At 41.8% G+C, this 14,600-nt stretch overlaps 1 protein-coding gene across 6 annotated transcripts in view; it reads left to right on the plus strand.

The window, feature by feature from the left end:
- NISCH (nischarin) overlaps positions 1-14,600 on the plus strand; it is a 79,402-nt gene that overhangs the window by 26,193 nt on the left and 38,609 nt on the right. The window contains exons 11-13 of one of the 6 annotated variants that reach the window (XM_044300445.1): positions 234-362; positions 1,635-1,747; positions 1,973-3,630. In XM_044300445.1, the coding sequence (XP_044156380.1) occupies positions 234-362; positions 1,635-1,747; positions 1,973-2,120 (390 nt within the window). In that variant the 3' untranslated portion in view covers positions 2,121-3,630. Of the gene's footprint in view, positions 1-233; positions 363-1,634; positions 3,631-6,885; positions 6,988-14,600 lie in introns of those variants that run through there. The other 5 variants (XM_044300447.1, XM_044300448.1, XM_044300443.1 and 2 more) reach the window with 5 other exon arrangements.

The raw sequence follows: 14,600 nt of genomic DNA on the forward strand, positions 1-14,600 counted from the left end.
TAAATAGGATGTTGAGCCCAGCAGAGCATTGCAGGCCAGGAGGACAAGGCGCTGGGAACCAGAACCGGGAGGCAGGTAAGTCATCTTCCCTTTACAGGTCCGGTAAAGTGGGGTGGTTTGCTACAAAAAACCTATTCTTGCTCAACCCCTTTAATATTAAGTTACTCACATAAAATGCTTTAGTATTTCGTTATCTAAGTTAGAAACCTTTTTCATGAATCATTTATTTTCAGGTTGATGAAATAAAAAATATAGGAAGCCTTCCATGCTTGGAGACTGTCAATTTGACAGACAACCCCGTTACGATTGTCCCTGATTACCGAACCAAGGTTCTTGCACAGTTTGGGGATCGAGCTGCGGAGGTAAAATCATGTTCAGTGTGTATTAAATGTTTAGAACATCTTGGCTGTGGGCACCCTTATGGTCAAAGTGAACAATATGCTGGATGCCTCTTGTACAAGTAGATTTGTACCCTGATGAAGATGTTCTAGCAATGTATCATGGCGTGTAAATAGGCAGCTAAGACGGACTCTCCCAATATGCATATTTAACTGATTAGGAGTTAAAGGGGCTGTCTCATCATGGACAATGGGGGCATATCGCTAGGATACGCCCCCATTGTCTTATAGGTGCTGGTCCCACCGCTGGGATCCGCACCTATATAGAGAACGGAGCCCCGCAAGTGAAGGAGGGCCTGTGCGCAGCCACTCTCTCATTCACTTCTATGGGGAGCCGGCTTGGTGGAGGCCGGACCGGAGTCCTCCAGCCACCACCTTGCGGGGCTCCGTTCACCCGCACCTATAAGATAATGGGGGCATATCCTAGTGATATGCCCCCATTGTCTATTATGATACAACCCCTTTAAAACTTTTTATGTAATTCTGTGCCAGTGAACTTACTATTACCCAGACCTGCTTCAAGAGAGTCTGCCCGTCTGGAAGGTTTGTTGTGAACATGTATCACATATTGACTTGTGGCTACTGGGACGACCCCCCCCCCCCCCCCCCCCCAACTGGTTACATCCCCTCTGTACCCTTACTGCAGACTGCTAGCAATTCATTCATAACTTCTAGTAGAAATAAGAAAGGAATGGCACAACATAGAGCCATAAGAATAGATGCCCCAGAACTGTGATAACATGGGGAATGCATGAAGCTATTAAAACAGGTGTGTCAGGAACGGTGAAAGGTCCTCTTTAGGGCTGTTTCACACGAGCGGATGCAGCGTGAAAGAATGCCAAGCCCCGCTCCGGACAGCAGAGACACGGAGCATTAACATGATTGATAATGCTCCGTGTCTCTCTGTGACCTTTTTACTACAAAATCAAAGGGCGATAAAGTTGTCACCGTGATTTTGTAGTAAAAAGATCACAGAGAGGCACGGAGCATTATCAATCATGTTAATGCTCCGTGTCTCTGCTGTCCGGAACGGGGCTTGGCTCTCTTTCACGCAGCGGATGTCACGCACGGCATCCGCTCGTGTTTGTGTAGAGTAGGACGGTAACTAATATAGCCATAGTGGGAGCTATGTTCTTGCATGTTGTTGTTGTTGTTGTTATTATTATTAGATTATTATTATTATTACTGAATTGATTGCTAACCGTAAGTTGTTTTCCATTTTTTTTTTTATTTAAGGTTTGTTTGGACAGTACCAGCACAACGGAAAAGGAGCTGGATACTGTGGAAGTGTTAAAGGCAATCCAAAAAGCAAAGGAAGCAAAAAATAAATTGAATATACAGATAAAAAGGTATAAAGAAGATTTTATCTCTTCTGAAAACATTCCCGTAGTATTGATTTTTATTTTATTTTTTTCGATTTTTGCACATCAGTACACTGATAACAATGGGCGACTTCTTACTTTTTACATTTCTTGTTACACAAGTGAAGTTAGGTTCTCCCAGACAGTGTATGACTTGTCTATATTAATAAGATGTAGTTGTACTTTTTTATTAACAAATGGTGTTATTCATAGTTCTGTTCTCAGAGCGGGAGTGGAAGAAGGACGGGGGAGACAACTGCAACACATTTCGCAGTGTAGCAGTTCCGAATATATGCGAAATAAGATATTTTTAATAGGAGATAATGATGTGGTGTTATTTTTATATCATAGTTCAGTTTGATAGTGTTTTGGAGTGACTGAGAAGAATGCATAATATATACTAGTTCTATTTTTCTCTCTTTGATAAAAATTGTAGCTAGATAATGACTGCCCGGGACCGTACAGAACCCAGTTATTTGCTTTAGTGCTTCTCCATGACATAAATCTATGAAGCCTTTTTTTTTTTTTTTTTTTACAACTCAGCGTTTTACTGTTCCTCATTAATTCCTCCTGGAAGTGATATTTCAATGTTTTTATTCCTTATAGGGTGGGTTACTACACAGTCAGACATTGTCAGCCCTGATTTGACACTGAGAGTATAGAAATGTGCTGTCGATAACTAGAATAGCAACACTCAGTTGTCACTTAGGGTAGGTTCACTTTTGCGTTTAAACAGTTCCAGCAGGCTGGCAGAGAAGCGGTCACAAGGGTTTTTGTCTGGCCGAAAACTGGCACTTAAGCCAGAAAGCGAGGACGCAGTAAACTCCAGCAGGCTGTTCTCTCCCAGAATAGCCTGCAAGATCCATTTAACACACATGTGAACCTACCCTTAGTTTATTTTTCCAGGGTGAATAACCGAAGAATGTCAGAATACAGAGTTGTAAGAAAATATTCTCCAAGGTTATTTCCTGGAGAATACAAGTTTTAGGTATTTACTATTACAGAGATGTCAAGAGTGGTGACAAGTCCCAGTTAAAGGGGTTGTCTGAGATTTTAATACTGATGACCTATCCACAGGATAGGGAAAAACACGATAATGAGAGCAGCACCATCGTTCCCCCCCAGACCTCCACAAGGGATGAACATGCCAGTCAGCAATCGCAGATCTGCGATGACCGCTCCACATCAATGGCACAAATACAAATTCGACAGCATGGAGGGTATGCTGCCCTTGACTTTTTGTATTTGAGCTATCCTCAGGATAGGTCATCTGTATCTGATCGGTGGGTGCCAGTCAGCAATCGCAGATCCGCGATGACCGCTCCACATCAATAGCTCAAATACAAAGTCGACGGCATGGAGGGTATGCTGCCCTTGGCTTTGTATTTGAGCTATCCTTAGGATGGGTCATCTGTATCTGATTGGTGGGGGTCCAACACCCGGGACCCCCGCCGATTAGCTGTGCTTTCTCAAACAGCTGATTGGCGGGGGTCCCAGGTGTCGGAGGATAGGTCATCAGTTAAAAAATCTCAGAAAACCCCTTTAATTGATCAGATGCCCACTTTCCAGTTAGGTATGTCAGTCAGCATGTATGAATCCCCTCACAACAAACCCTCCTATAATGAAGTTGCTTAATACGATCCCACTGTGGACAGCACATTGTCAATTTTTAATCTTTTTATCGGTTTTATAACTGTTTTATTGTGTATAAATGTCTATTAAAAGAAATCATGGAGACCCGACTAAGATGGTGAAGTGTGGATGCTGTTAATTGTAATATCCCTTACTGTGCCCCCTGATCTCTCATGTTGTTCTGCTGTTATATTCTGTACATTGACAGTGTTAGAAAAATAAAAAGAATCTGTGAAATATTGCATGTGAGTTTGCATTTGCTGCAATTCCATCCTTTTGTGGAGCCGCATTTTATGCATCAATTATTAATACTGACTGCTTGATTTATTGTCATTTCATACAGGTAAAATATTATAGTATTCGTGAAGTCCTAGGAAACAGATGTATAATGCAATCAACATGGTTGGTTTCTGATAGCATATGCAAATGAGTAGTGAATTGAACCTCCTGACTCTCCCTCAACATTGTAGTTCTCAGCACTGCCTGGCAACAGCCTTTGCCCCGTACAGGACTCGTGCGTACCTGGCCAAGCATGCATGTATATAGAGGAGTCAGGAGAGAGAGCAGTCAGCTGGATGAGCATATGAGTGACGATGTAATGTGTATGGCCAGCCTACGTCATCAGCTCTCTGCATAGAGCACTGAGGAGAAGTGCCATGGGGTTTGCTCCTGTTTGGTGTCTCTTTGTTCTGATCGCTACAGCTAAACATTATAGAAGGTCATTAGGACTTAACGTTCACTTTCTTGTCTTCATACATGGTGTGGGAATCGCAGAGCACACTTTTCAGCACTTACAAGAATGAGGGTCACCAAACTTCAGTGCTTAATTCTTTACAATACCAGTGGCCTATCTATAGTGTAGCTCATCATTATCAGATTGTGTGTGGCACCCCTGCCAGTCAGCTGTTTGAAGGGGCAATGCAATGAGTCAGACCACCCACCTGAAGGTAGGCCATCAGCATTCTGAAGCAGCCTAAGCAAGGAATTGGCCCATATTAAGGAATTCTACATAAAAGCGGTTGTCCGGGCTTTTACTATTGATGACCTATCCTCAGGATAGGTCATCAATATCAGATCGGCGGGGGTCCTACTCCTGGCACCCCCGCTGATCCACTGTATGAGGAGACCGCGTGCGCACGTGCCATCTACCTTTTCTCTTCCTGTTTATGGTCTTTGACATAGACAGCAGCTGTGAACAGGTAGAGAGACGGCACATGTGCACTGCGAGCGCTGTCTCTTCATACAGCTGATCGGCGGGGGTGCCAGATGTCGGACCCTCGCCGTTCTGATATTGATGACCTATCCCAGGGATGGGCAAACTGCGGCTCTCCAGCTATTGTAAAACTACAACTCCCAGTATGCCCAGTCTGCCTACAGCTATCGGCCTACAGCAGGGCATGATGGGATTTGTAGTTTTACAACAGCTGGAGAGCCGCAGTTTGCCCATCCCTGACCTATCCTGGGGATAGGTCATCAATAGTAAAAGCAGGTGCAGATGACCCACACATAGCCCTGCATTACATGCTCCACCGGTTTTAATTAGAATCTATAATGCTTCATCACATCAGATTACATTGCCGGGAGTCACACACAGCATTCACTGAGAATTAGGAAAACGCCTTGTAGTCAAATATGGATTAACAACAACGTTAAACGGATGCAACTATGTTATCTGGAAATATGTTTGCATGTATTTCTAAATTATGTCTGCATTGAGTTTTCTTTATTTTTATTAAAATCTTTGTTATTTCAGTATATTCTGGTAGACTGCAACCACAAACATGGATGAAAATACAGATGCAAATAATAGGCTACATATTTTTTCCAGTATAGTGAAATACAGACAAAAATGGAACATTGTTGGTTTGGCTTATAGTGGACGACTAAATATGCAGCACAAAGATAGCTGAAATCTGACACGTTTTAAATGATTCATTAATTCATTAAGCTTAGGCTACATGCACAAGACCGTATGCGTTTTCTGAATCCGCTAAAAAATACGGAAGACATCCGTGTTACATCCATTTTTTTGCGGATCCATTGTAACAATGCCTATGCTTGTCCGCAGAACGGACAAGAATAGGACATGCCCTATATTTTTTGCGGGGCTACGGAACGGACATACGGATGCAGACAGCACACAGCGTTTTTTTGCAGACCCATTGAAATGAATAGGTCCACATACTATCCGCAAGAAAAGGCGGAACAGACACGGAAACAAAATATGTTTGTGTGCATGAGGCCTTATACATAGGAAACTTTAGGTTCAAACATATGTTAGTATCATGCATGTGACAGATGGTCGGATATTTGCTTACCATGCTGGTAAAGATCTGGCGGTCTGCACCTTTTTTCACTTTTCTCTGGAGCTGTGCTCGTCTGTGGAATTACAGTCTGAATGAGGGACTCTTATGTTATACATCACTCCAATAATCTCTGTTGAATAGCTGTGTGCAGGAAGAACAGAAGGAAGAAATATATCAATGTGTTTTACTGTTCACCTCTGCATTGTGGCTTCTGTACAGGGAACAGATTAGTCATACCATGGACACTAATGGTGCCTTATGGATCCCACTGAATTATAATGGGGCCATCATGTTAAAGGGGTTGTCTCACTTCAGCAAATGGCATTTATCATGTAGAGAAAGTTGATACAAGACACTTACTAATGTATTGTGATTGTCCATATTGCCCCCTTTGCTGGCTTGATACATTTTTCTGTCACATTATACACTGCTCATTTCTAGAGTTTACGACTACCGCTGCAGCACAGATACGAAGTAGCCAGGACGGAAGCTGCTGCTCATGCGTGCCTACGTGCGCTCCCATGGCCCCGGTCACCAGAGAGCCCGGTGCTTTTTCCTATAGTGAGCAAGCACGTCCACCAATTTATGCTGCTATAAACACCGGCCCATTTCGGGGAACCCACTGCTGAATTTCCGTGAAAGAAATTCTGCACCCGAGTTGTCCCTTGTGGTCCTACCCTTTAAAAGCAACACGTGTGCTTTGCAGACAGCGACGTGCTCCACATTACATAGTGACCATCTACACTAATTTTACATTGTTTTGTCAGGGTTGTCATTTAAACCATTGGTGGTGACATCCCTTACAGAGGCCTCTTCTGTTGCTGTATGGTCTCTACATTAGAAAATAAATTTTTCCTGTAAGATGAGAAGATCCCAACAATCAAATAAATGCTGTTCTGTAAAGAAAAAAATGTGGGGGGTTCAGCCCGCACAACCCTGTTTGCAGGTGCACATTGCTATGGCGAAATATGTTTTTGCGTTTTTAAATGCTGTTCTGTGCTTCTTTCATGCCTGAAAATGGACTATACAGATCGCGCCAAAATGAGTTCAATGGATGCATTTATTATTTCACTGATGTGCAGCCCAGCAAGTGACAGCGGAGTCCTTCCTGTGATTGTTGTCTTGCTTAGTGTTTGTTGCCTGTTCTTCTGCTTATTTCATGCTCTCTTTTATCACTTTATTTGTCAGATGAGTGAGGACTTCCGGCTCACATCTGCCAGCTCTTCTTTTCCTGCAAACGCTTCCTCTTCACCTCTCTCTCGGCCTGTTATCTCCAGTCAAGGTAATCATGTATGTATCTTTTGGCTCAAGCTATTGCCCTTTATTTCTCGGTTACCTTAAGGAAATCTCGAGTTTTGAGTAATATGTGCATTGAAAATGCATTAAAAATGAATTAAATAGTAGTACTAAGTGTGATTGCTAGAAATGCTCAGACCAGGGCGCCCGTTAAATAATTACCGCAGTAAAATGTTTTACTTAGTATTTACTTTGCAGTGTACGCCGGGGCTAGTATTGGTTACCGATTAATAGGTTGTCTGAGAATAGAAATGGGGTCTGTGTTTTTTCAGACACTACTCTTGTCGGTTTTTTTCTGAAATTGGAGCTCAATAAGGTCATTGAGGCTGAGCTGCAATGCTTTACACAGCCAACAGACAGTGGTGGTGTTTCTGGAACAAAGAGTCTAATTTTGGACAGCCCTTTTAAATGAGGTCGCTCTGCTTACCTCGTCCAGTCTACACAGCAAAGCTGACAAGTGAGCTGCAGAAATCAGGAAATGTCAGCATATTGTATGAGCTCAATAAATGAATATGTTTTCTGAGTATACACTCTCCTTAGGCTACTTTCACACTAGCGTTCGGGCGGATCCGTTCTGAACGGATCCGCCCATAATAATGCAGACGGAGGCTCCGTTCAGAACGGATCCGTCTGCATTATATTAGCTAAAAAAAGCTAAGTGTGAAAATAGCCTGGGACGGATCCGTCCAGACTTTCAATGTAAAGTCAATGGGGGACGGATCCGCTTGAAGATTGAGCCACATTGTGGCATCTTCAAACGGATCCGTCCCCATTGACTTACATTGTAAGTCTGGACGGATCCGCACGCCTCCGCACGGCCAGGCGGACACCCGAACGCTGCAAGCAGCGTTCAGCTGTCCGCCTGTCCGTGCGGAGGCGAGCGGAGCGGAGGCTGAACGCCGCCAGACTGATGCAGTCTGAGCGGATCCGCCTCCATTCAGACTGCATCAGGGCTGGACGGCTGCGTTCGGGTCCGCTCGTGAGCTCCTTCAAACGGAGCTCACGAACGGAAACCCGAACGCTAGTGTGAAAGCAGCCTTAAAGGGAACCTGTCACCGGGATTTTGTGTATAGAGCTGAGGACATGGGTTGCTAGGTGGCCGCTAGCACATCCGCAATACCCAGTCCCCATAGCTCTGTGTGCTTTTATTGTGTAAAAAAAAACAGATTTGATACATATGCAAATTAACCTGAGATGAGTCCTGTAGTTGAGATGAGTCAGGGACAGGACTCATCTCAGGTTAATTTGCATATGTATCAAATCGTTTTTTTTTACACCATAAAAGCACACAGAGCTATGGGGACTGGGTATTGCAGATGTGCTAGCGGCCATCTAGCAACCCATGTCCTCAGCTCTATACACAAAATCCCGGTGACGGGTTCCCTTTAAGTCATACAGGCTGGTGTTATACATTTTTCATTAAGGCCCCTTTATACTGCCAGATAAAAATGACAATTGTTGGAAACGAAGCGTTCGGTCCTAACATTCACCTGCTCGTCGGTGAAGACCGTTGCATTTACACAATCTCCTCCACAGTATGGGTAGGAGCGATCGCTAATGCCATTGCTCATCCTCATACAGTCATACAGAATCATTGTGTCTGGGCAGCAGAGTACTGTTTACACAGCATGATCTGCTACCAGCAAACAATAGTTTAGGTGACCACACAAACGGTCACCAGAGGCACCTTTAAAGGGGTTCTCCAGGAATTACTAAAATTACTGAAAATACTTAAATATTTTTATTTTTTTTATAAATATATTCACAAATACCTTTTATTAGTTATAATGGCTCATTTTGTCTGAGGAATAATGATCAGGGAAAATAAAATGGCTGCCATCCTATTAGTACACACAAAACCTATCCTAATCACACAGCAGGACAAGTTACTTCAGAACACTGAGCTAAAGAGCTGCCTCATCCTCCTCTCCTACTTGTCATGGATTATGATCCTGAATACAGCTGATCTTCAGCTGGATCTCTATAGGAATGGAGTCCATGAGGAGACATTAGGTACAGAGAGGTGGGGATGTGGCTGATGAGTAGCAGCTCTTGTATGCAGTCTCCATTACCGCATTCTGTCCTGTCTGTCCTATCTGTACTTCATGTCTCCTCATGGACTCTATAAGGAGATTCATCTGAAGATCTTATCAGCTGTATTCAGGATCATATTCCCTGACTAGCAGAGAGGAGGATGAGGCAGCTCTTTAGCTCAGTGTTGTGAGGTAACTTGTCCTGCTGTGTGATTAGGGCAGGTTTTGTGTGTACTAATAGGATGGCTGCCATTTTATTTTCCCCATGGTTTCTCTGCAGACAAAACCAGCCATTATAACTAATGAAAGGTATTTGTGAATATTTTTATAACTAAGTAATATTTAAGTATTCTCAGTAATTTTGTTTTATGAATTCCCGGAGAACTGGCCGATTATTGCTGTCAAGCGTTCCTATGAATATCTGGTAATGTAAAGGGAGCCTTTAATCTATGATGATGTTTTTTACGTCTGACTTTAGAAGCAAATCATTTCAAAATTTTCTTCTTCTTTTTCGATCTCTATATGATGGAGACAGCTACTCATTCAGTGAAAGTGCAAAGTAACGCCATTGCTTGCAGAGTGGTGCTTATCCATTGTTTTCACATATCTTCTTCTTCAACATATCCCTCCTTATTTCATCATAATTATTCCTGCAGCTTGCTGGTAGAAGAAGACTTGCACAATAACTATCATTGATGTTGCTCTATCATTGGTTAAGAGTTTTTAATAATCCACTCTAAACCTTGCTATCTGTATGTCTGTTCTGCAAAAAGATAGAGTGTCTGCAAAATGAGGACCACGGATCCATTGAAGTCAATGGGTCAGCAAAAAAAAAAATATGCAGATGGCTCATGGCCCACATCCGGATTTTGCGGTCTGTAAAATGAACACTGTTGTGTGCATGAGGCCTGATTTAGTGACTGCTTGCATTCCTCATGTAATAATTTATTCCTATTACTCTATGATGTGCCATATCTTTATTATTCCTGTAGCAATATCGAAAAGGGGAGCTCACTGAAATATAACTCGGCCTGCTATACCACCTAGCTTTTCAATACAATTGATAATAAATGGCCGTTTTTTGTTACAAATATATCCACGTTTATAATTGCCTAATACAAGGCATATAAAATACCTTGTAAACACAATAAACAATTGAATAAAAAAAATATATGAAAATAAAATATAAACCATAAAAATGTGCAGTCACAGTCCCTCTATAGACATATAGTGCGGAGCTCTCGCACTATTCAAAAAATAAAATGTTCCACAGCAGTATAGCAGGAGTTAATGCAGAGCCTTAATGATGCATGCTTTCTTGTTATAGTGTTATTAAATTATTTAAAGTTGCTACTCTTTGGAATAGCACCACACGTACTATGCGGCGATAATCGGGTCATTATATTGTCACTGTTTAGGTCAGCGGTATCGTTGTTGTGCACGATAATTAGGCAGTATATAACATTGTCTGCTTACTGCTTCGTAAAGGGTGCGCAATGATTGTCAGGTGGTTGCGCCCCTACCGCCCGACCCGTTCAGCATGTAATGTAGTTATTATGCGAGATGGTTGAGCAGAGTATATTGTTGGCTGCTTACCAGACCTGTCGCTGCATTCAATGATGGTTGGTACGTACGTAGTTGTGTTCAGGTTTCAATCCTCTTGTAGAGCACCTGTTAGCCTTCTTGCATATGCGCTAGTGCCGGCCCTGTTCTCTGGTGCTTGCAGGTTTGTCGCTCTGTAACACCGGCTTGGATCTTTAATTACAAAGTTTTCGCTCTGAGGAATCGCACTTCGTATATGCTGCTGTGCTTTCAGTTACCAGATGCTTTTCGAAACCGCAAGGGTTTCTTCCTCAGTGGTTAAAAGTGTAATGAGAATGAGGGACACATTCATTACATATACAGTCCTAATCAAAAGTTTAAGATGCAAAAAATCATATTTAGCATGGCTGGATCTTAACAAGGTTCCAAGTAGAGCTTCAACATGCAACAAGAAGAAATGGGAGGGAGACAAAACATTTTTTGAGCATTCAATTTAATGAAAACAACGAATAAACGGAAACAGGCTGTTTTTCAGCTGATCAAAAGTTTAGGACCACACCTCAACCCCCCCCCCCCCCCCCCCCCCAAAACAGAAATCCAACTTCCAAACATGAACTCAGTAATGAGTAGCTCTGCCGTTATTGTTTATCACTTCAAAAATTTGTTTCAGCATGCTTGATGCAAGCGTTTCCATGAGGTGAGTGGGAACATTTCTCCAAGTGGTGAAGACGGCCGCACGAAGGCCATCTACTGTCTGGAACTGTTGTCCATTTTTGTAAACTTCCCTTGCCATCCATCCCCAAAGGTTCTCAATTGGATTTATATCAGGGGAACACGCAGGATGGGCCAAAAGAGTGATGTTATTCTCCTGGAAGAAGTCCCTTGTCCTGCGGGCATTGTGTACTGTAGTGTTGTCCTGTTGAAAAACCCAGTCATTACCACACAGACGAGGGCCCTCAGTCATGAGGAATGCTCTCTGCAACATCTGGACATAGCCAGTGGCCGTTCAAAGCCCCTGCACTTCCTGAAGCTCCATTGTTCAACTGAAAGAAAAAGCACCCCAGACCATTATGGCGCCCCCTCCACTGTGGCACGTAGAAAACATCTCAGGTGGGATCTGCTTGTCATGCCAGTAACGTTGGAAACCATCAGGACCATCAAGGTTACATTTTTCTTCCACCTTTTGAATGTCCCATGTTTGGTGCTCTCTTGCAAAGTCCAAACGAGCAGTTCTATGGCGTTCAAGGAGACGAGGTCTTTGAAGACGTTTTTTGTTTTTGAAGCCCCTCAGTCTCAGATGCCGTCTGATGGTTATGGGGCTGCAGTCAGCACCAGTAAGGGCCTTAATTTGGGTCGAGGATCGTCCAGTGTCTTGACGGACAGCCAATTGGTTCCTCTGGCTCAGTGCTGATGACATTTTTTGGGGTCTTCCACTTGACCTTTTTTGTTCCATAACCCTCCGCATCATTTAAGTCGTACTGCGTCCCACCTCAGCAGCGATGGCGCGCTGTGAGAGACCCTGCTTATGCAGTTCAACAACCCGACCATGTTCAAAAAGGGAGAGTTTTTTAGCCTTTGCCATCACAACATGTGACTACCTGACAGAAAATGACAATGAATCCACATCTTTGCACAGATTTGGCCTTTTAAAGGCATGTGGTCCTAAACTTTTGATCAGCTGATTAACAGCCTGTTTCAGTTTATTCGTTGTTTTTATTAAATTGAATGCTCAAAAAATGTTTTGTCTCACTCCCATTTCTTCTTGTTGCATGTTGAAGCTCTACTTGGAACCTTGTTAAGATCCAGCCATGCTAAATATGATTTTTTTGCTATTTTTCAAGTGGTCTTAAACTTTTGATCAGGACTGTATATGGGGATCATGTGACTTTTATAAGATCTGGACCGTACCGTTACAGGTAAGAACGGATAAATAAGACCTGGACCGGACTATGCTTCATCTTAGTTCTTACATTCAGTTCAGACATTGCAGTTATGTGGTTACAATATTTTAAATGTCACTTCTTTTCTTTATAGACTACATTCTCAATTTATGGTACTCATTTTGCATATCATATATAGTACTTCAAGATTAACAGTCCATATTGTGAATTACGGAATGTATACCTAGATACCGCTCATATAATATACTTCCATTTTGCTTAAATCATATATGTGCGCTTGTTTAAACCCTAAGGTTTGTACTATATTATTATTATTTCCATATTGTATATAGTTGAACCCCCTAAAATATAAAAAAAAAATGCAAAAATTTTATAAATAAAAAAAATGCAGTATATAGAAATAATAATAACCCATGGTGATTCTTAACATCTTGGGGTCGGTGGGGGGATGCAGGGCACGTCGTTGCTCTGTTAAAACAACCTGGCAGCGACATGTCGTGTAAAACCACCACCCACCCTATTCTAGAAAACCAAAAATCTCCATTTCAGAATTGAGTCCACAAGGTGCCAGCGATCCAAATTCATACAGTATATAATTCTTGATTCGTATGTTGACATTTTGGAAATAAAATCTGCCCTCCATTCTCTCTTTACTGATTGTATTGCCGCATATTTTAAACCCGCTGGATTCCTGGCATGATATAGATTAAAATGCTGTTAAAAAGTATGCTTCTCATATCATTTTTTTAATAATAATGTGCTGGTCTTTTTTTTTTTTTTTTTTTTTTTTTTTTTTTTATCAGATCCTTTTTATTAAAGGTTTTACATACAGCCAATTATTCAGATTAACCATACATTATATGACAATAGGATATCAATAAAGTAAAATCAATCATACTTTATCCAAATCAGCACGTCAATAACACTGCATCAAATAAACCTTTATTAAATCTCCCAATCCCCCCAACTCTCTTCCCACATCTCCCTCGACATGGACAAAAATGCTCCAATTCTCTTTCATCTGCAATAAAGGTCCAACAATTTGCAATAAAGGTCCAACTGTGTGTTACCAGTTGGGGAAGGGGTGTCCCTGCACAGTCTGCCACTTGCAGCACTGATTGGATAGTGTCAGATTGTGCAGGGACAAATCCCCAACTGGTAACACCCAGATAGACCTGATGGCAATGCATTCATAATCTTCTAGCCGGAATTATAAAGGAATAAGAGTCATAAGAATAGATGCTCCAGGCCGCAAGCGGTTTCTTTTTGAAGACAGACAAAATTGCTACCCATTGAACAAAAACACCAGTAGTAAAAAAATTTAATAAAAAGCTTCAGTGCTGCATTTCATATTTGCATAGACCTTTAGCCAATATCTGGAGCTATTGTTCATACCCCCCCCCCCCCCCCCAAAAAAAAAAAACGTACAAAAAGTATAAGTGCAGAAAACGTCTCAAAAATCCAGAACTGCAGAAAAACGCCAGCAAAAACATCTGTGAGAAAGCAGCACTAAAAGGTTTTTCCTGGACCAAACATGGATGACTTAGGCCTCATCTACATTTCTGTGGCCGTAGAAAATCAGAATGTGTTTCACCCATAAAGCTGTCCATGAAGGATGCGTCTTTGGTCCGTGTCTGTTTTTTGTCATCTGTATTTCACGAACACTGCCCAGCCAAAAATGTATTTCCTGAGCGCTATTTTTTGTCTGTGTTTACAACTCTGGAAGGATGCTAAAATAAAGTCCTGTATAAAAAAAAATGAAGTGCACAATATATATCAAGGTAAAAATAAAAATATTGAATGGTATTTGATATAAACAATAAATATTAGGGTAAAAGTGTGAAAAGGTATATTGGTATTATCGATAGTGGTCTGTAATCTCCTCTATGATCGAAAGCAGACTATTATATTAAATGGGTGGCCAGTTGAATGAATGACCGCTACCTAATAGTACAATACACATTTTCTTTTGGCAAAATAATGTTAACTTTGCATGACTCAATACAGGTGACTATAAGAAAGATTGTAATATACCTTATTAGAGAAAAATTGGAGGCGAGAGGAAGAGTGAGAAACAAGCAAAGACTGCTGGAGCTAATAGCATTATGTCTCACCCCAAGAGCTTTAGGCG

This window comes from Bufo gargarizans, chromosome 7 (genome assembly GCF_014858855.1).
Source record: "Bufo gargarizans isolate SCDJY-AF-19 chromosome 7, ASM1485885v1, whole genome shotgun sequence".
Taxonomy (NCBI): Eukaryota; Metazoa; Chordata; class Amphibia; order Anura; family Bufonidae; genus Bufo; species Bufo gargarizans.